General features: G+C 42.4%; 1 protein-coding gene across 1 annotated transcript; it reads right to left on the bottom strand.

The window, feature by feature from the left end:
• Nucleotides 1–295: 295 nt before the first annotated feature.
• On the bottom strand, nucleotides 296–21,217 carry LOC116817553 (cytochrome P450 3A9-like). The gene is made up of 13 exons (XM_032767759.2): nucleotides 21,147–21,217; nucleotides 15,821–15,914; nucleotides 14,473–14,525; nucleotides 12,181–12,280; nucleotides 11,681–11,794; nucleotides 11,275–11,363; nucleotides 10,673–10,821; nucleotides 7,609–7,736; nucleotides 6,855–6,915; nucleotides 5,519–5,679; nucleotides 4,410–4,636; nucleotides 2,275–2,437; nucleotides 296–768 (listed from the first exon to the last, which is right to left on the bottom strand). Exons 1-13 carry the CDS (start codon nucleotides 21,215–21,217, stop codon nucleotides 676–678), a joined length of 1,503 nt encoding a protein of 500 aa, XP_032623650.1. The 3' UTR covers nucleotides 296–675.
• Nucleotides 21,218–21,889: the final 672 nt, after the last annotated feature.

Here is a 21,889-nt window from a genome sequence, read left to right as displayed (position 1 = left end):
ATACTGAGCATGGTTTGCCCTTGTCCCTGCTTACTGCTAAATTGTGTTCCAAGCCCATTCAGCTAATGCAATTGCTGACAACTCTGTTCAGACTTGATTAAATTCCTTACTGTAGACCAGGTAGCAGAAGATAACTTTGTGAATGAGGTGCTGCTCTTTAGTGGAAACTTTACTTTGTAAATATATTTTATACAATCAGAATTAGAAAAGCTATTTACTGTATAATTACTGTCCAATGACTCAGATTACATTTTTGACAAACATGCTTTTTGTATGCAGTGGTGTTGTAGCCATATTGATCCCAGGATATTAGAGAGACAAGGTAGGTGAGGTAATATCTTGTATTGGACCAACTTTTGTTGGTGAAAGATGAGCTTTCCAGCTACATGGAACTCCTCTCCAGGCCTGGGAAAGGTACTCATGAGTGTCACAGCTAAATACAACATTGAACACATAGTTTAGCATAAGTAGTTAGCATATAGTCCAATGGTTCCTTATCTCACCCACTTTGTCTCTCTCTGTCTCTCTAGTCATGCTTTTCTGCAAATATTTAGCAATCTTCTTCTGAATTAAACTCTTCTGTGCCTACATCAGATTCCCAGAAGAACGTGTAAAGTATCTGTTGGTAATGCAGCCGTTGGCCTCTGAAGAGCTGCTATAAAACTCCACTGGATTTTACTCCTTCGATTCTGCGGTTCTGGGGACCAACTTCAGAATGATAGGTTCCATTGGAGTAATAAATCCTTTTGAACTCAGTTTGAGAGGTATCTGCAGTAATTAAAGAAGGTCATTTAGATCCCACTGAATAAAAGACAGATAAAAAGGGGATATAGGACAGAGGCATTTTGTCCTTGGGAATAGGACTGTTTCTGGCCTACTCAGGAACACAAACCCTTGTATATCTGTGTCACAGGTCTTCGGTTTTCCCTGTTTGAAGTTTACAACAAGATTTGTGCTAAACATAGATGTTTCAGTTCACAGTGACTTCATGCGAATCTCCTGGAGTTCACAGACCTCCCTCTACCACTGGTTTAGTTGACTTGTAGGTTTAAACTAAGCCAAAATCTCTAAATGAAACTCGTATTGAATAGGTTTGCCTGATTTTTGGGTAGAGGTAGGCTTGAACCAAACCACATATCCAAATGGCTTATTTTGCAATTCACAGAATTCCATTAACATTTTGGTAGGATTTGGTGAAGGTAAAATTAAAACTATCAGCATATATATCACTGCCTTTGGGTAGAATGGTCTCTTTCTGTGTAGTCCTACTGAAAGGAAGTGAGTTGGGTCCTGATGAAACTAAATGAACCAATAACAAACATTCACTTGCCTTCCTATAACCAATTGTCCGAGAGAATACTTTTGGATGATCATATGGGCACCTACTGAAATGCTATTTGTGGAGATTAATTATTTATGATCATTCTTACAGTCCCTTGCATCCTTTGGCTCCATGACTCACAACTAAATATTTCTCCATGATGTTCAGGGAAGGAGATAAATGTGCATTTCTGAATAGAAAAGTTCCTAGTTCCAGGGAATGACAGAGAAAGGATTTCATCAAGAGTCTAATATGTCTGTGTCATAGTATGTCTGCGTTATAGTACTCCTGGTTATGCTTTGTGAAGACCTTTGGCTTTCAGATATGTAGTGTTCATCTCAACAAGAGGTTGTTTACTGCTAAAAATGTTTAAAGCCTATGATCTTAATATTTGTCAAAGCAGGTTATAACTTTACATTGGAAGTCTGGCAATATTTTGACTCGAGCCATTGCTTTCTTAGGGAAATGTTACATAGGCAACTAAGCAAAAGGGATTTGGACCTCAAAGAGGCCACTTTACTAAATAGATGAAGGATGAGCCATGATTTGCAGAAACCTCACCTTAAGCTGCCTAGGAACTTGAACACAAAAACAAGGACTCATTGATAGTGTAACTATATATGAGTCAAGCCATTTCATTTCTGTATGGAACACTATATGCTGATATCAACTAATGTACCTGATTGAAGGTTTCCACTAAAACTGATTAATCTTTCTCCCTCTCCTAGACAGTCTCTTTTCCCTTTCAGAATATTCCATTGTAAACTTCAGACTACTTCTCATTATGTACATTAAATATGGTGTATAGTCTGCCGTGTATTGTACCTGTTCATTTTGCATCTTGTGTTGTGTATTTATCTTGCACTATATTCCACTGTTCTAGCCAAATAAATTGAGGCAGTTTTATATTAACTGTTTTTGTAAATAACTGCATATAAATCTGGATTTCTCACCGGAGTTTCTTTGCAGGGTCTGAATGTGAAATTCTGCAGCAGACTGGCAATCGCAACTTTTATGGAGAGGAGAGCAAACCTCATTCCAAGGCAGTTCCTGGGTCCAGCTCCAAAGGGCAGGTACATATAAGGATCCATCGTCTCTTTGTTCTCTTTACTGAACCTGGTTCCAGATACAAGCACATGAGCATTTATGCAGGAACTGAGACACAAATTCTTGCCTGCTGTAACTCCATTGACATCAGCAGAGCTACCCCAGGGGTGACTTCACCAGAAATGTCCTTTTTTTTTTTTGTAAAGAACATGCTCAGTTTTCAGGTACAGAAACATGATCTGGTTTAGAAAATAAGTCGTATTGCCACACTAATGATCTAACAATTACTCAGCCCCTTGCCATATGGGGGAATTTCAGTTCAAGATCAAAATTCTATCCTTTCTCCACATGACTTCATGGGAACTTCATGAAAGCAAAGTCAGGGGTTGCTTCGCAGCACCAGAGCCCTTACTGACCTCTACAGAGGATGTCCTGAAGAATGGCTGAACTGCCCTATTTCAGGCAGGAATGCATCTTGGGATGAGTTTGGATGGGGAAGAGACTGTGTCAAATGGTGTCATAAATATAAAGGGAAGGGTAAAAACCTTTATGTATGCGATAACATCAAATTGCTCCTGGTCAGAGGTACAAAATCACTTATGTGTAAGGGGTTAATCAGTTCCATTAACCTAGTTGGCACCTGACCAGAAGGACCAATGGGGAAAGACAATAAATTCAAATCTGGGTGAGGGGGGAGGTTTTGTTTGTGCTTTCTGTGTGTTCCCTCTTGAGACAAAGAAAGAGACCAAGCAGGTAATCCAGCTCCTACTGAAATGATGCATCTAAAATTACAGAAATTGTAAGTAATAGCAAGGAAATGCATTAGATTATCTTTTGTTTTTGTGTACGAATTTTCCGTATGCTAAGAGGGAGGTTTATTCCTGTTTTGTAACTTGAAAGGGGGGGAATCCTCTGTGTTTTAAGTCTTTTTTATTACCCTGTAAAATTACCTTCCATCCTGATTTTACAGAGGTGCTTCTTTTACTTTTTTTAAAATAAAGTTCTTCTTTTAAGAACCTGATTGGGTTTTAGTGTCCTAAAAAAACAAAGGTCTGGTCTATACTCACTTTGTTAACTTATTTGGTTGGTATATTCTCAACCCTCCCCAGGAAAGGGGGTGAAGGGACAACGAGGGCGGGGAATAGGGCTCCAAAGTGGCTTCCCCCCGAATGCTTGTATAAATCACCTGGTGGTGGCAGCAATATCATCCAAGGTAAGGAATTTGTGCCTTCAGAAAGTTTTTAAACTAAGCTGGTGAAATATAAGCTTAGGGAGCCTTTCATGTGGGTCCCCACATCTGTACCTCAGTAGAAACTTGACAAAGTACATAGAAGTGTCAAGTGGTGTCAGAAATGAATTTCAGCCTCAGGCTGGACAGGAAAGTGAACAGCAAAAACAAAAAAACTGAGCTGACAATCGGCTCCCATAGGATACAAGGAGCTTTCCTATGGAGATTCAGTTGATAGTCCTTAAAATATCTCAGTGAGAGGTCTAGGCAAAGCCTCTGCAGAGTAATGAAGTCCCATTAATGCTTGTGATTATCAGTTATATTCACCTTCTAGCTGTTAATGATGTTGTCATATAACATTGCATTGCAACAGTACCACCTCTTCATGGCATGGTCTGTCATTGGTTAGGCTACTGTCAAGTGTAAGTGCAGGGCCATAGACATCAGTCAGCTGGACCAGGCAAAATGTTTCTCTCTATCTTCTATGTGTGACTGTTGTAAAGAGGAGTGGCACCTTGGAGATGTGAGCACTGAGTTCATAAATAAAAGACCAATAGAACTCAGACACAGTTGCTCATATTGGACATATAATCTTGCTCCTGTTGAAGTCGATGGGGATTTTGCAATTGGCTTCAGTGGGAGCAGGAGCAGGTATTTTGATATTCTCTGAAGACTCTCTGCCTGTCTTGTTACAAACAGTTATGAAGGTTAAACATGACAAGGAATTTCTCTGCAAGAGACTGATATTTAAGAATGAATTTAAAGATGTCAGTACTGTATATTGCTTCTTCCCTATCAATATAGGTTCTGTACCTTTCAGGTCTGAACTCCTCTGGTTCTGGCCAGTATTCTGGGATACGATGCAGAAGGTAGGGTGGGATCATAACCACGGTGCCTTTGGAAATGGTCACTCCATTTATCTCTACGTCTTTCTTGCAGACCCTTTCAATACGCCCTCCAAAAGGAAAGAGCCTGAGGGTTTCACTCACTGTCATGTCAACATATTCCATCTGCATCAGGGCATCATAAGTGAGAGGTGCCTTTAGTGGAAAGCAAAAATGTCTGTCAGACATGTGGGAGTTTACACATCTAGTTTTAATCTGATCAGTGTTAAAACCATCCTGTCCTCCCCAATTTATCTCTTGTCACAGTACATGTCCTAGGTATACTGTGGCTAAAGCTAGGAGTTAACTTACATTGAGGACAGGAAAATCAAGGTGAACAGGAATCGGTGCCCATTTTGTTTATACTGAAAGCTTATATGAAAAGGGACCCCCCCTTAAACACACAAACTGTATGAAAACAAGGCTTGTAGTTAAAATTGGCAGTTCTGAGCCTCTTGCTGTGGCCAAAATATTGGTGAAAAGTGGCTTCAATGGAGAGAGACTGGTTCAGGAGCCCAATGTAAGACATTATAAACACAAGTTGGTACCCATGAAAATGCAATAACTTATCATTTTGCCCTGTTACTGCTCCATGTCTCTCAGCCAATCTCCCCTCAATACTGTGCATGTGCTTTCTTTTCTTACATTCGCCCCTTCCCTTCTCCTTTGCCTCTGCCCCATAAATACCTTATTGTTGAATAGCAGGATTAAGAAAACAGAGGTAAATTGTCCCTTTTAATATGCATTGTTGAATGGTGGGATTTTGATGAGAGATAAATGACTGAAGTTAGGGGAAGGGGGGAGACATAAAGACACACAGATACTTATATGACTTATATGTGGGCTGGTGAAGATTTCTTTTATTGTCTTCTCACTGTATCCTTCTGAGCTCCCAAAGGATTGGTGAATCAACACTTAGAATATTTTTTTAATGCAACCATTTAATTTCTTTAAAGAACAGTGTTGCTGACTTTGAAGTAGGAAGAGGGATTTCCCATAAAGAGATGCTGTATATCACTGAACATCCAATACTCTTACCTGGTTGGGAAGAACAGAGTCTATCTCCTCCTGCACCTTCTGCTGTACATCGGGGTGAGTAGCTAGACTGTAAACCATGTAGCCAAGAATGGAGCTGGTGGTCTCATAGCCACCAAAAATAAAGATAATTGCTTGTGCCAGAATCTCGGTATCAGTCAGGACTGTGAAAGGAGATTAAAAACAGGCAGAAAAGGTGAAGTCCAAATGCGCAGTATGTCGACTGTGCTGTTTGTGGCACAGTACATATTGTATTTTATATACATACACATAGATGAGGAAGGTTTATCTTATTGTCCCATGTACAGGAGCACAGGGTTAAGGTAGGTGAATCAGATGCTAATAACTGATTTGAGTCCCTGGTATTGAGAGTTGGCTTATTCAGAAAACATCAGTCAAAACAAGGAAGTCAAGTTTGCTGTTCCTCTTCAGGTATTATAATTATAGTTTGCTATAATAAAAAAAATCATGTAACATGTATAATCCTGCCACAATCCCTATGAAAGTTTCTCCTAATTAAAGCAGCAGGGCCTCAAGAAATTACTAGATGTAAATGGTGGGTGAACATATCACCCTGTGGCCTGATGAACCTGTTCAGCAGGAAGTTTGGTGTAAGATCAGTGAGCTCACTACATCCCTGAAACCTGGAGCATGAAGCGGAGACCTTGGTCTGGAGCTGGTGTAATCATCACATCCTTGTAGCCTGTAGAGCAGGGAAAAGAGTACTGAAGGGGTTAAAATAAGAATGTCTGTTTGGATCAAGCTCAGTCCCTGAGAGAAGAGTACTGTTTGTGTCCTCTGAAATGACCCTGTTAGCTAATGAATGGTCAACTGCTGGGCTCCAGGGGCAGCTGTGTCTTCTCCCCATTAGGCAGAGAAGGGGTGTCAGATGTAGGACTTTTTGAGGATGGTGTGAGAAAAGAAAAAAAGGGGGGGAAATCTCACAAATCACCTGCTTCCATCCACCCCGAAAAAAACTGAGAATATTTGCTCATAGTGATAAGAAATACAATGCTGACATATATTTGGGAGAATGAGAAGGGGCAGTTTGTCCTTGGGTATATAGGTACATAACACCGCAGTTTCTTTCATTGAACAACCTTAATTAATATGCTATAGAAGATGCCATGGAATGCATTTTTTTTAATTGCAGGGAAGGAGGCAAGTTACCTATTTTATATAACACTGTTGTGCAAATGTGCACATCAATGAATATAAATCTTCTCCCCAGTTTAACAGGATGAATAATCCTATTCCTCTCAGTCCAGGAGCCTCCAAAGGGACTCAGTTATAAATAATTTCATGGTTTTACCTTTATTTGGGTGACCCAACCCATTGCTTTCGTGACTGGTGTTTAAATTCTGGGAGTCAATCATCAGCTGCAGGAAATCCACTCGGTCCTGGGAAGAGAAGTAACATTTAGAAGACAGCTGGTGGCACAGACAGCAGACTTGGACTCTCATTCTCACGAGGAGCACTGAGTAGAGCCTAGAACCCGCAAAGCTAAACCTCTTTAATCCAGATTACTTGGAATCCTTATACGGCTTTACAATTTCAGGGGAAATAAATCAGAGTAAGTGTGTTTCAGACCCCTATATGATAGGGTTTAATATTCTCCCTGGGACTGGATTGAAGAAGTCCTGCAGGATAATAAGGGTGACTCTGTCCTCTTATCTTTGGTGTGAAGACCATGTCTTTTATGGGGACCATGTTGCTGAATATTGAGTATTTGTAGTCATTACTATATCTACTGCTGAGTAAGCAGTATCTCTCTCTCTGCTCCAGCGTCCCTAGGCCACAACAAATGGGTGATCACATCTTCTGCCAGTTTGCTGTCAAATCAAAAGCATTGCAAGCCCAAACTGCAATTGCTTTTACCCTGATGTAGCCCGAGGTCACTGCTGCATTCATTGTGTTCTGTGACTCTGCTGGGACTTTAGTTCAAGCAAAATTCTGGGTGTGGTATTGTGCTGGCTTCTGGTCATTATTTGACATAAGTTGCATTTTCAATGCTGTCATGTGAAGAATTTTTCAAGTGGGCTAACTAACTGGATAATATTCTTTGGTTCCATCATTGGAGAAGTCTTCCTTACCCTGCGGGTTTCTCTCTTGCGCTTTTCCTTTATTTTGGTGACTGACCGTGTGAAGAATTCCAGGGCATCATTTGGGAAAACATTCACATTCAGCATATCAAGAAGAGGAATAAGGAATGGAAATACAGCTAGAGCAGAGAGAAATTCATTGTGAGAGTGAGGAAACCTGGGCAAAAAAATCAATTTCCTTAAGGTATCAATGAAAAAATATAATCAGAGCAATAAATTTGACCAACATTTAGATCCTTTTCTGAATGACTCAGAATCCAGATTTTACTGGTTGGCTGTTAGGATCCAAATGACATTCTTAGCTGAACCAGGCACTGAGCAGGTACAGTGATTCAAATCCAGCTCCAGATACTAGCAACCTAGTGCCCAATTCAACCCTGGAGCAAATGGGACCTGCTCCCATTTACATAGGCAAATATGCTGACATGGTGCAGTTTGTGCACTACCCAAAGGCAACAGGGAGTTGAGAGGGATAATCCCTCCTCAAATTGCAGTTCCTTCTTAAACTGTGCCTGGGGCAATGCAGCTTCACACTACCCCTTACTAAGGTTGCTGCCGCACTGCTACAATTTAGCCCTGTGTATGAATACCTGCCCCAAGAACATTCCAGTTGGATTAACTCTCCTGTGGGCCTGGGCTATTAGATTTTTATGGTCTATTAGATTATAGTTTTTTTCCTAATTTAAAACAAAATAATCACAATTCTGGCATCAAGGCTATTAACACTATATTAAACTTGCCTTTTAATTAATATAAAGCTGTTCCGTGGTTACATTTCGATGTTAAAAATGTAGAATATAGTTAAATTAATTCAAAATAGCCTACTTACCACCTTAGATCAGCTGTTATATTAGTTTCTTTCTGGGAGAGAGTTTGGGTGCAGGAGGAGGCTCCAGGCTGTGGCAGAGTGTTGGGGTGCAGGCTTTGGGAGGGAGTTTGGTGCAGGAAGGGATTCTGACCTGGGGCAGGAGGTTGGAGTGCAGGAGGGCATGCGGGGTTTTGGAGGGAGTTTGGGTGCAAGAGGAGATTCTGACCTGGGGCAGGAGGTTGGGGTGCAGGAGGAGGGTGCGAGGTTCAGGCTCTGGCTGGGAGGCACTTACCACAGGTGGCTCCCGGCCAGAGGCACAGCAGGGCTTCCTGCATGCCATGGCCCCACACCACTCCTGGAAGCGGCCGGCTTCTGTGTGCACCCTCTGTGGGGAAGTGGACAGTGTTCCCAGCCCGTGGGAGCTGCAGAGTTGGTGATGGGGGCAGGGGTAGCATGCGGAGCCACCTCCCACCTGCCAGGGGCCACAGCGTGCAGGCAGCCTGGGAGATGGGATAAATTGATCCCCAATAGATCGATTACTACTCGCCAATCCAGCAGGTAGTGTAGACGTGGCCTCTGTTTTAGATGTGGCCCTTCTTAGAGATATGCCAGCAGCCTTCTTAGAGATATGCCAGCAGCCAGCCACTTCCGGGAGCGCCATGGGGCCACAGTGTGCAGGCAGCCTGCCTGAGCCCTGCTGTGCTAGGGCCCCTCTTAGCCTGGGGCCCTGGGCTGCAACCCCTAAAGCCCCTGCATTAATCCGGCCCTGCTCTCAAGCCATGTGTATCTGGTGTTTTTTCGCCATTGAGACTGGAGTTGATTATACTGTGCGAGTGCAAGACATTCCTCCAGCTAGCACTAGCAGTATTCCACAGAAATAGCTTCCCACCCCAAGAAATCTTTGGAAAAAATGAACTAATAACAAAGCCTGGCATACTCTGGATGAAAATATTGTTGCCCTTTTTGTCCTGAGCAGCTCGTCAAGATCTGGGGCTGGAAGTAGAAACTGGTGATAATCAGGCATTTCTTTGAAGCAGTTTTGTTTGTTTACAAAGACTGTACAAAGTCCTGACTCTCCGAATGCAGAAGGAACCAAGAACAAAAGGAGCAGTTTCTGAGCTAACAGCCCCCAAGCCTCTGTAGCCAACATCAGACCCAAAAGCTCACTTTATCTTTTTCCGGGACCAAATTTGTGCTTACAGGCTCCTGCTTGGCTTTTTCTTGGCTCTTTTCCTCTTCCTCTCTCTGTTCTTGACTGTGACCTCAGTATCTGTGTGTACTCCCACACCTGCTGGTCACAATACCCAGCTGAATCCACTGTCCCTGCTGTGCTAGTTTCTGGGCACATTGTATTAGGCTTTGGGCTGGTCTACACTGGGGGGGGGGGTCTATTTAAGATACGCAACTTCAGCTACTCTATTTGCATAGTGGAAGTTGAAGTATCTTAGTTCGACTTACCTGGCCATCCTCACAGCGGCAAGTCAACTGCCGCAGCTCCCCTGTCGACTCTGCTTACTCCTCCTGCTGAGGTGGAGTACAGGCATCGATTCAGGGATCGATTTATTGCATCTAGATGAGATGGGATAAATTGATCCCCAATAGATCGATTACTACTCGCCAATCCAGCAGGTAGTGTAGACGTGGCCTCTGTTTTAGATGTGGCCCTTAAGTGTCTCTCACAATTATCTTAAATGGAAAACACATTCACACTCCAGCTTGAATGAGGCTATACCTCAACCCATAACAAGGTTTAATCCAGCTCATGACGATATTCTGAAAGCTTTGGGGGTTTTTTCAGACTGGCTTGAATGTTCTCAAATCCTTTACTGTCCCATACCCTAGGAACCAGATCCAAATCTCCACTACACTATTGTGACCCTTCCTACCTGCTATATAATAGAATGGACAAATGTTGGTCTTATTTGTGTCAACACAACTCCACTGACTATAGAAAATCTTGTCTCTTTTAAAGATTACCATAGCCATTGGGGTATAAATGAGTATAATTTGACACAGATAAGACCATCCTAGTGTAATCATAGAACTGGAAGGGACCTAGGAGGTCATCTAGTCCAGTTTCCTGTACTTATGGTAGGACTAAGCAATCAAGGTGGAGAGTTTAGTTTCCCTAGACATTAGCTAAGTTATGGAATGGAGCAGTATGCACTATTGTTGCTTCACTCATCCTTACTGAACATCAGGATCACAGACTTGGCTGGAGTTTTCAATGAGCAGGAGCCAACTTACCTATCAAAATAAAAAATGGGGAAAAGAAGTCAAACTTCACTAGTTTCTTAACCTCCTTCACAAATGGGTCTTGGGGGTTGTTCATGGAGTCAATATTCACACCAAACGAAGTGCTAGTGATAATATCCATGCTGTAGGCACCAAACACACTGAGAAAAGATGGAAAATAGAACACGGATTGTGGACTTAACATTTGAAATAGGTGATTATAACCTTTCACTTGCTTCACATATGACACCTCCTTAAAGCAAACAAAACCCTCAGGAGGAATCCTCTTTCCTTCACCTGAAAACAAAGAAAGATACGGAATACCAATACTGCATCTGTGAGGAAAGAGGGAAATTTCCAAAAAGCCTCATTCAGAACTTGCATAGCCTAGAATCTTGTAATCTTCCTCAGGGTACTATATACTTATTAGCTCATATGTAGTGGAGTCTGGTGGAGTCAGGCCTGCTCAAGCGTTGTGATTATCTTGTCAGTTAATGGCTGTGGCACCCCAGACAGGCACAATCCCTGCCCCAAAGAGCTCACAATCTAAAAATCACACTATATCAACAGCTGTTGTCTGACAAGTCCCAGCCTTGCAGGACAGAATTACTCACTCTTTAACAGCTATCGGCTCATCCTTTTCCACTTGCTTCTGAACATTTCTCACCAAAACCTTCCCATAATGCACCATGATAGGAAACATCTGAAATATAAATCAGAGCACACAAATAAAAATGTCCTATTTAAGGAAAATTAATATAGGAACTTTTCCTATTGTTTAAAACATGGTTTCTAATAGCCTAGGGGAGAATCATAAACATTCACAAACATCATCTCTTTCAGCTTTCTGGGATATTCAGCTTAATCCTTTTCCTTTTTACATTAGGCGATGCAAAGGAAACAAGCTGATTTAGTAATCTGATTCTGACAGAAGAGATCAGCCCATTGTGACTATCTTTGCCTCAGTGCTGTCCGCACTGGCCCAATGGTTTAGTTTGTGACTGCTCTTCTGGGTTTTACCTCCTTTAGCTTCCCGCTGGTGAAGGTTGGAGAGAGCACAGTGCGAATCCTCTTCCACTGCTCATCCTCAGCGATGGAGATAGCTGACTTCAGCACTCCTGTTGGACCAAACATCTAGGGGGGGAAAAGGCAAAGCACAGAAAGGATCATATTTATCTCTCATTGATTGTTTCAACTGAGTGGAATTTGTCCTGAGCATTTTGCATTACCAGTTTCAGTAAACTATCCTAATAGGTTCAACCACTTTTTAAAGTGCAGTCAAATAGGTTTCTCTGAACCAAAGCACTCTATTCCAACTGAGCTTTTCCTCCCTTCTTCTTTAGTGCAGGAGTGGAGTGACATGCAGTGGAAAATGAGCTTAATCCTAGATGCACATTCATTCTCATGTACTAAGAGATGCTAACGCGTACCTATACTGTGTGTTTCTAACAGTAATTGAGATTGTTTTCGTTTAAGACTTTATTACGTCTTAATGAAGAAGATTCAAGATTGGAACCTACCCGGCGGTTGGTAAAGGTGGTGTAGCACTCTTTCACCAGCACAGTTTTAATGAGTGTAGAATCCAGGATGGCCAGCACAGGCTGTCTGCCATCGTAAAGCCTATGGAAAAAAGAGCACATTGCAAAACCCACCACTGTCAATGGAAAATAATGAATTCAATGGAAGCTCCTTCTATGATGGCCACAATATCTAGTCTTCATGAGCTTTTTATAGTAAAGTCCATGACTGGGTATGAAAAATAGGAATATGTTTTCTGTAATCTTTCATTTATAGTCATCAAGGTGCTACTGGTAACAATAGGTAAAGGATTTGCAGACAGAAGTGTGGTTTTTAAGTTGATGATGCTCATATAATTTCATCCCATTCCTCCTAGTTACGTCTTTTTCAAATCCTCTAAATATCACCACTGCCTCCTTGACGTTTTCATCCTTCAAATACATATAGACCGTTCCCTACAAGTCCTCATTTTGCCAAGCAATACATACTCCGTTCCTTAACCTCTCTTCATAAATCGATCCCTTCATTCCCACTGGAGCTAGAATAGAATTTGTACTGAAAACATCTTTCCAAAACCAGACAAAGGACACAATTTTTTCTGTGACACAAGCACCTTGTCCTGTGTCATTAGGGAGCATTTCTACATTATAGAAATAGAATAGACATGGAAAGTTTTTTTTTACAAAAAAGAATGTACAGCAGGCAGTCACCTTGACTCATAACACAGTGTGAAAATTAAGACATTTTTCAAGTTTCTTTGCAAAATTTTAAAGAAAAGATCCAAGTGTACAGGGGACTGAGCACTTACAACACCCACTGCAATCCATGGCAGTTTAAGGTGCTGTGAATCATCAGTTGTTAACTCTTGACATTTTAGGCATTTGTGTTTAGTTTCTGATGGTGTACTGATTTCCGGCATCAAACTCATGAATTTTGCCCTTCTTCAAAATACCCACCCTTTCCCATTACTTTCAAAATGTTTGAAACCTGAGGGTGCCCTTAGTGAAGACGGCTTTCATTTTCCTACTTTGTGTGTAGAAGTGAGGCCGTCTCTAGTAAAGATATTTGCTCCCTCACATTGTTTCCAATGGGCCACCCTCAAGAAACATGGCTGTCTTTGGGCTCTGTATTGGGAATTATAAGGAGACGATGAGAGGGAGAGAAGGCAGGAAGATGGCAGGTGCAAGGATATGTGGACTGCTGTAGGGAGAATGAGGTGTAAAGCAGAGTAATGTGGGTTGTAGAAGGAGACTAGGGCAGAGGAGGCTGTAGGGAGGATGAGGGACTTCAGAGAAATAGGAGTGGTGGAGTGGAAGACCCACTGCCTATCGTGCTGACTGGTATTGTCTCATTGTTTCTTTGTCCTGTTGTCTTTTGTCTTATTCTTGGATTATGAACTCTGAGGCAAAGACTGTCTTTTTGTTCTGTGTTTGCACAGCTCCTACCACAATGAGGTCCTGGGCCATGACTGGGGATCCTATGTGCTATAATAATACATAACAACAACTAATAGGTAGGAGAGTTTGTGGGGAAAAGGAGAGAAAATTGTGTGTGTGGGGGGGGCATTTAAAGGTCTTTTCCCTAGACTCTGAAACTTTTTGAGAGCTGTTACAGTGAATAGATATATACATTGCTGAAAACAACCAGATGTGTTCCAGGTGTAGATCCGGAGTTATAATCATAGTGATAAAAGATGAAGCGAACATCCAATGCAGAATAAAAGTGGTGGTAATGCAGAGATATTGCCCTTCATCAGGACAGATGTGACAAGGCAGACCTATCAGTCTATCCTGGATATTTCTATAGCTCCTATCAGCTACAGTATTATGGCTGTTTCTCAATGGAGTATCTGGGGTATATATACCCTCTGTCACAGGTTTTAAACGAGAAGAATAGAACACCTGATTTATAAACCCTGATGGATCCTGATAAAGGCAGTGGGAATTTTGTTATTGTCATCTCTGAAAGCAGGATCTAGTCATTTGCATCCAAATTTGAACACCTTTCATCTGACAAGGCAAGTTAATCATTGCCTTGATCATTGCCTGTTAACTTCACTCCCTCTGGGGCACCTGGCATTGGCCACCGTCGGTAGACAGATACTGGGCTAGATGGACCTTTGGTCTGACCCGGTACGGCCATTCTTAAGCTCTTATGTTCTTATGTTAAGCTCTCTATAACATGATGTTAAACTCACCTCTTCTGATGGATTTTTTTTTTCACCATCTGATTTAGATTATGGGTGAACTTTAAAGATCCTGAGCTGATGAATACTGTCTAGTAAAAATACTCACCCCCAGATTTTCCCATATTTCTGAAAGCAGTTTTTGTCAAAGTCCACCATACCCTGCAAAAAAATTTTTAAAATGGAATTAGAGGTGGAGCAAGAGTACTCAGGCAGAAATTTCAGCAGCTACATAGCAGAAACAGCCTAAGGACTCGAGGATCTACATTATAAGCAAATACCGCCCTCAGATAAACATGCACATTGACTTTGATGATTACATCATACATGTGTCTGTGCACATAGTTCATCCTGATGTTTGTTGTTGTGATTTCTTTTTTAAGCCACAAACATAGCTAGGTAGGCCTGATGGGTCTGCCTGTCTACTGGATCTGCCTGTTGCTTGATGGGTCTACCTGTCATTCCTGGGATGGGTTGGAGGAAGGGAATATTCTACCACAGGCGTAGGCAACCTATAGCATGCGTGCTGAAGGTGGCACGCTAGCTGATTTTCAGCGGCACTGAGACTGCCTGGGTCATGGCCACTGGTCCGGGGGGCTCTGCATTTTAATTTAATTTTAAATGAAGCTTCTTAAACATTTTAAAAACCTTATTTACTTTACATACAACAATAGTTTAGTTACATATTATAGACGTATAGAAAGAGATCTTCTAAAAACATTAAAATGTATTACTGGCACGCGAAACCTTAAGTTAGAGTGAATAAATGAAGACTTGGCACATTACTTCTGAAAGGTTGCCGACCCCTGTTCTACTATGTTCGGTTAGGGGCATTCAGACAATCCAATAGATGCCCAAGTAGTTTAGTAGTTAATAAATAAATAAAAATTTTCCTGTTGTGCAAATACAATGCAATTGTCAGAAGGGACAAAATGCTGCCCTTTTAAGAAGGAGCCATGTACTTTTCCTTTGCTTGCGCCATATAAGGAGGAAGCAGAAAGCCTACTGAGATGGGAAAGTGAAGCTAGAGCTGGTAGCTGGGCTGAGAAGACTCCTGTATAGGCTGTTCCTGAGGCCTGTGTTACTTTCAATGACCTTGTGAGCAACAAGACCCTCCTAAGAATATCATTGGCTATGTGTGCCCGTATGTCAAACCTGAACTTAAGGCGACTGTAAGTAAACGGTGTACCAGAAAAATGGTGTAAGTGTAAATGGTGAGTCTGCAAGCCAGCTACATCTATATTTGTCTTTTTTGAGTTAGCACCAAAGTCCCATGAGGTCCTTTACTTGAGGTGTACAGAATAGGTGTCATGGTCTACGTTACAGAGACTATCTGCTGTCTTGGGTCTCCACATGCGAGCAGAGCAGCTTGTACAGGATATATCCATCAGTGCAGTGTAAAAGTTTTGATACTGTAATATGAGGGACGTATATTTCTCGAGCCCTCAGTAACTTACTTTGCGATACTCCAAGGTAGTCCCAAAGAAAGGCAGGGGTGTTGGCCCAGGAATACCCAGTTTCTTAAATAAACCATATGGCCAGATCCCATATCTGTAAAATAATAAGAATCTGAAGGTCACATAACAGTGACAACAGGCTGTTGGATCTCAAAGCTACCCAGGAGCAGCAGAGCTGTTGCACTATAACAGGAATGAGACTGTGGAAAATTTGGTCCAAAAATTAGTATTTTGTATATCTATCTAATAAACACAGCCAGTGATAAGCTTCACTGCTGTAATAGACCATCAATGAGGGAGCTCTGAGGTAAAAACAATCATCTCATAAAGGAATAATTGCTCCAGTAGAATGGGTCCCTCAAGCCATTAGCAAAATGCAAAAGAGAAGCCTCTCTGGGCTCATTGCCAGCACAGGAAGAAGAGCCAATAAAGAGAGAACTATGGGGAAAAAAAGCTTACATATGCTTATTACAGACAAACCAAAGCCTAGCCAGACATTATGTCCTGAGCGGAGCTTTTATATGGATGCACTTTAATTTCATGTATTGTTCTCCCTGTGCTTAACCAAATGTTAGTGCAGTGGTGTGTCGGGAAGCCTAGGCTGGCGGGTTTCTGTTTGGATTTTGTTGACAGCTTTGCAGATTTCTCTTCTCTGAAGCACCCTATTTTGGTGTTGTAACATTATTATGCCTACCTCAGGGCCCTCTGCTTCTCTATGAAGATCTGGGCTGCAGCATTTTGAAGCTTGTCTTTGGCTGTGTTGAAAGAGCTTTTCAAAATATTTGTTACTGGATGGAGGTTACCAACTTCCCATGGAAGAACTTTATCACTGGGTGAATGTTATAGCTCTAATGTTTAGCAAGGAAACCTTAGCCGGAGGCCTTGTTTAGGCCGGAACAAGGAGGGGGGTTGTGGGGTTTTAAAAAGAGTGAGTATATTGAAAGGTTGACCTCTTGCTGATGCTGTATTTTATTATGCATCATACTGACACTGGAAATTGTATAAGATGTTTATCAATATTTATAATTCATGCGAAGGATCCCAAAGCAGTTATACACTGAGCAATAGTCACCCCACCGTCTATCCCAGATTCTGCCACAGTAAATCCTAGACTCAAACTCTGTCTGGATGCAGGAGGAGGTTGTGGTGGGAAGTGTCGACATCCTTCTGTCTACTGGAGGCTCCTCAAGGCTAGTGCTGCCCAAAAAATGTATGGTAATACACAAATTTAGCACATTCCCTCAACCAGCAGAATTCCATTGAAAGCCAACTGTGATTTAATGTACAGAAAACTCAGATGGGAGGCAATAACATCAGTATGCTTAGCCCTTCCCTCAGGTGCACAGAGATAATGATGGAGTTTACTGACCCAGCACTGAAATGCTACCAGCTCTGGAGTTTTTTCATAGAATATCAGGGTTGGAAGGGACCTCAGGAGGTCATCTAGTCCAATCCTCTACTAAATCATCCAATTTTTTTCCCCCAGATGGCCCATGCAAGGATTGAACTTAAAGCCCTGGGTTTAGTAGGCCAGTGCTCAAACCACTGAGCTATCCCTCCCCCCAGTGGCCTAGTCACCAAAGGGTACAGCACAAGCCTGTGAGTTAGGAGATACATGCTCTATTTCTGGGACTGTTACTGACTTGCTGTGAGATATAGGGCACATCAGTTACCGGTTTGTGCCTCTGCTTTCCATTATACAAAATTGTGATGACAGTACTTCTCTTCCTCACACCTTGTCAGGATGGTTCATTCACTGATGTTTGTATAACGTTTTAAGATTCCCCTGACAGATGGTAACAAACTCCATGCCCAGTTGAAATCACAGGGGAATTTTAGGATAGCAGAGTAGAATTACCTAATTTGAAATGTTGCCAGAACACTACAGACTAACAAACACACTTGTAACTGTAATGTGATCTACCCAATCTGTTCCCTTCCACCTTGAGAAAGGCGAATGCTGCTCCAATTTAATCCCTGTAGGTAACTAGGAAGTTTTCATATGAAAACAAAAAGAAAACACTGCATTTTGATTTGTTTAGGATCTAAGCTACCCCAAATCTCAGTGTAAGAGTACAAAAAAATGGATAGTAGAACTGGGTGAAAAATGTCAGCATTTGAAATTTCAACTAATTTGTCAAAATTTCAAATATCAAGAACAAAATGATACAAGATTGTGGGACTATTTGGACCCATTTTTAGTTATCTCTACTGGCTAGTGTGTGGGCAAACCATTGCCCTTCACTGGGTAGAATCACAACGGTTCAATCTGTATATTGCCCTATACTTCTAACAGCTAATAAAGATTCTCCTTCAAGTGGGCTGTACTTTCAGAGCAGAAGGATTTAGCTTCTATTACTGTTGTCACAGGGAAGTTTGGAATAGCCATGGGGTGCAGCCAAATGACACCTGAGAAGTCCTAGAGACAAGTTTGTTGAAATATCAGCGTTGGGATCAGCAAAGGATCCAAACTGAAGAGCAGACTGTACATGGGGGCAGGAGGGAGGGTTTGTTCTTGCACAGCCCACCTCAATCTAAGACATGCAAAGATGTTCAAGAATTAGGTGGTCACAGTTTTGGAAGCCAGATATTACTGAGTTGTAGGAGCTGGATAATTGCCAGTGTAGCTCAGATAAATGGACTTTGCTATTGACCGCATTAATCATTAGGCTCTGTGCTTAAAAATCTGCAGTCTTTGTCTAGCTCTGTGAAAATCTGTGCTGCTTTTCCTGCCTCAAGGAAGGTAGTTGGGAGGAGCAAGCTTAATAAAAAGATCCCTCAGCAACTTCTCAGAAGCAATGAACTTCTAACCTCTACAGAAGTATTTCTCCGAGAACCCCATGCATACTCCAGTCCCCTTCAAGCCATTAAAGGAAGAGCAGCATTGGCAAGTGAGAAAACTGGGACCCATTGCCACCCTCCAGATTGCCCTCCTGGATGTTGTTTTCCTGAATTGTCTTTCTGCTACTCTTTATTGTTGAAGTGTGTTTCTGTGTGTATTTACGTATGTAAATATTTATAGAGCTGCATATGTAAATACTTCTATTTACTGCATATTCTATCTCTACAGCAGCTTTAAGATAGTCCTTGCCTCACAGAGTTTACAATCTCTTACTACATGTTTCTACAGCATGTAGCAAAACTGGTCTGTGATCCTGTTTGGCGATTCTAGGTGCTATTGTAATGCAAATAATAGAAAATTATAGCCTCCACCAAAACCTTAGCAGACAGCTCTGTAACTTGTTGTACTCAAAGTACTATACGGGATCTTTTCAGGGGGATTAAGGCAAAACGCCACATTTATTAGTAATACAGGTATTAATTAATACTCTATCATATGCATATGATATATTACAGTCATGCATTCACACACACACACACAGACACAAACACACTCTGTCTTGCTGTTGTTACCAACTAGTTGCTCCCCTTAACTGCACTGGCCAGGTGAGTTAGATGGGGGAGGGGTGGAGCCGGGCTTCTGCCGATCCGGATCGATGCTCCGATGGTGACAAGACGAGACCGGTCCTTCTTGCAAGACACCTCCGTATATAGCAGCTTCCCTCTTATGGCAAATCAGACCAGATTCAAAATCTGGGCTGTGTCCGTTGGTCTGTGTCCGTTGGTCTTGTGCTGCTTTTTTTCTGGGTGTTTCCCATGCTGTCAAGAGGCGTTTTCTAAAGAAGGTGCTTGCTTCATTCCCGATCATCAATATGTCTGCTTTCTTTATTGGGCCAACTGGACAAATTGTATTGCTTTGCTCTGCCTCCATTCCCTCTTTAACTGTTGTAGCTGTCTGGAGGTGGTGTCTTCCAAGCCTCACTCCTTCACACCTCATTCGTCAATGGGGCAATGATTACAGAGTGTGGGGGAGATGTCTTTATTTACTTCTAGCAAAAAGGCACATGTTTTTGCTTTCCCTAACTAACTATCCTTAGGGCTATACATTTGATACAAATTTTCTGACCAATTTTCTATACAAAAGTTGTATGACGATAGCACAAATGCAAGTCATATGAAATACAAAATAACATCATGCAAGATGCAATGTCATAAAGATACTTAATATAGAAAGATACTTAATACAAAATAACACAGTGCAATGTTATAAAGATTTATAAAGATAGTTAATACAGAGATTTCTCTACAAACTCACCTAGCAGATACAGGTATAATGAATTCCAAAGGTTGGAAACTGAAGCTAGAAAAATTCAGACTAGAAATAAAGCACAAACTTTTAATAGAGAGGAATAACTTACCTAGATATGTGGTGAATTCTCCAACAGTTGCTGTCTTTAAATGAGGACTGGATAACTTTCTAAGAAATCTGCTATAGTTGAAACTGAAGTTATGAGTTTGATGCATAAATATTGCGGGAGATTCTTTGGCTTGCGATATGCAGAAGATCAAGGCTAGATGATCATAATGGCCCCTTCGGGCCTTAAAATACATGAATCAATACAAGTATCCCCCGCTATCACAAGGGGATTGTTATTACCTTCATACTTTGTAACCAGATAATAGCAATTCACAAAAATACTTTGTTTACAGATCTCCCTAGATTGGATTAAGGATGGCTGGACCATCCCTTTGTCGATATGTCTTTCAAAAAGGTTTGCTATCAGAGAGCAGGGGCGAGTCTAGACATTTCACCGCCCCAAGCATGGCGGCATGCCCCGGGGGGCACTCTGCCGGTCGCCGGGACCTCCTGCAGGCGTACCTGTGGAGGGTCCACTGGTCCCACGACTTTGGTGGGCCTGCGGGAGGTCCACCGGAGCCGCCTGCCACCCTCCCGGAGACCAGCAGAGCACCCCCTGCAGCATGCCGCCCCAAGCGTCCTACAGCAGTGGTTGTCAACCAGGGATCCAGGGCCCCCTGGGGGGCTGCAAACAGCTTTCAGGGGGTCCTCCAAGCAGGGCCAGAATTAGACTTGCTGGGGCCCAGGACAGGAAGCCGAAGCCCCACCATGCAGGACTGAAGCCTGGGGCTCTGAACCCTGCCACTTGGGGCTGAAGTCAAAGCCTGAGCAACTTAGCTTTGCAGGGGCCCTTCTAGTGTGGGGCCCTGGGCAATAGCCTTGCTTGCTACCCCCTAACGCTGGTTCTGGCTTTTATATGCAGAAAAAAGTTGTTGTGGCATAGCTGGACCATAGGGTTTTTATAACATGTTCGGGGGCCTCAGAAAGAAAAAGGTTGAGAACCCCTGTCCTACAGGACTGAAGCACAGGTTGCATTTCAGGAGACCACTGGAATTAAGATATTGACAGCTCTCAAGATCTTGAAGGACATAGCACAAGAAGAGAAGTAGTGTATAGAACTGCACTTACAGTATCAGGAGAGCGAGGAAGGTGATCAGAAGACCCCAGGTCTCAATGGAGAAATATGGAAGGAAGTTCATCTTAGCTGTGTACTCCTCTCTCTGACTGGTCTAACTTTGATTTTCTCTTCTCTGCCCTTGATTAGGTTTGCACACTAGGTAAAATGAGAGAGAGTTTCACAATTTTATCTGTTACTCATGTGACACAGTGGCCCCTAAATGATCCTTGTGACAGGGAGGGAGGAGTAAATGCTAGTGCGAATAGAAAGAGGCAAATCCAGAAAGGTTATGTTACCTTATGATGTAAGAGCATCTGAAACTAATCTCAAGGGTTTTAAATTTCTTCAATACAAATAGTTCAGTCATAAATTGTCAGCAATTCCTAACCTATGTGAGAGATGTTCCTTTATTATGGTGATAATCTCATAGACTTTAAAGCTAGACCATCTAGCCCAGGGATCAGCAACCTTTGGCCTGTGGCTGGCCAAGGTAAGCACCTGGTGGCCTGGGCTGGTTTATTTACCTGCCGCGTCCACAGGTTTGGCCAATTGCAGTTCCCACTGGCCGCTCCAGGCCAATGGGGGCTGCAGGAAGTGGTGCGGGCTGAGGAATGTGCTGGCCTCCGCTTCCCGTCGCCCCCATTAGCCTGGAGCGGCGAACTGCGGCCAGTAGGAGCCGCGATTGGCGGAACCTGCAGACGTGGCAGGTAAACAAATTGGTCCAGGCCGCCAGCGTGCTTACCCTGGCGAACCG

Source organism: Chelonoidis abingdonii, chromosome 9 (genome assembly GCF_003597395.2).
Source record: "Chelonoidis abingdonii isolate Lonesome George chromosome 9, CheloAbing_2.0, whole genome shotgun sequence".
NCBI classification, from domain to species: Eukaryota; Metazoa; Chordata; order Testudines; family Testudinidae; genus Chelonoidis; species Chelonoidis abingdonii.
The sequence above is the reverse complement of the archived record's forward strand: the minus strand, read 5'-3'. Positions and strand labels throughout refer to the sequence as shown.

Coding starts and splice junctions, on each gene's coding strand:
- LOC116817553 (XM_032767759.2), bottom strand. CDS start 21,217: ATGAACTTCCTTCCATATTTCTCCATTGAGACCTGGGGTCTTCTGATC. Junction 12,281..14,472: donor AAATATGGGAAAATCTGGGG/GTGAGTATTTTT, acceptor TTTTTTCCATAG/GCTTTACGATGGCAGACAGC. Junction 2,438..4,409: donor GAGGAGTTCAGACCTGAAAG/GTACAGAACCTA, acceptor ATCTGGAACCAG/GTTCAGTAAAGAGAACAAAG.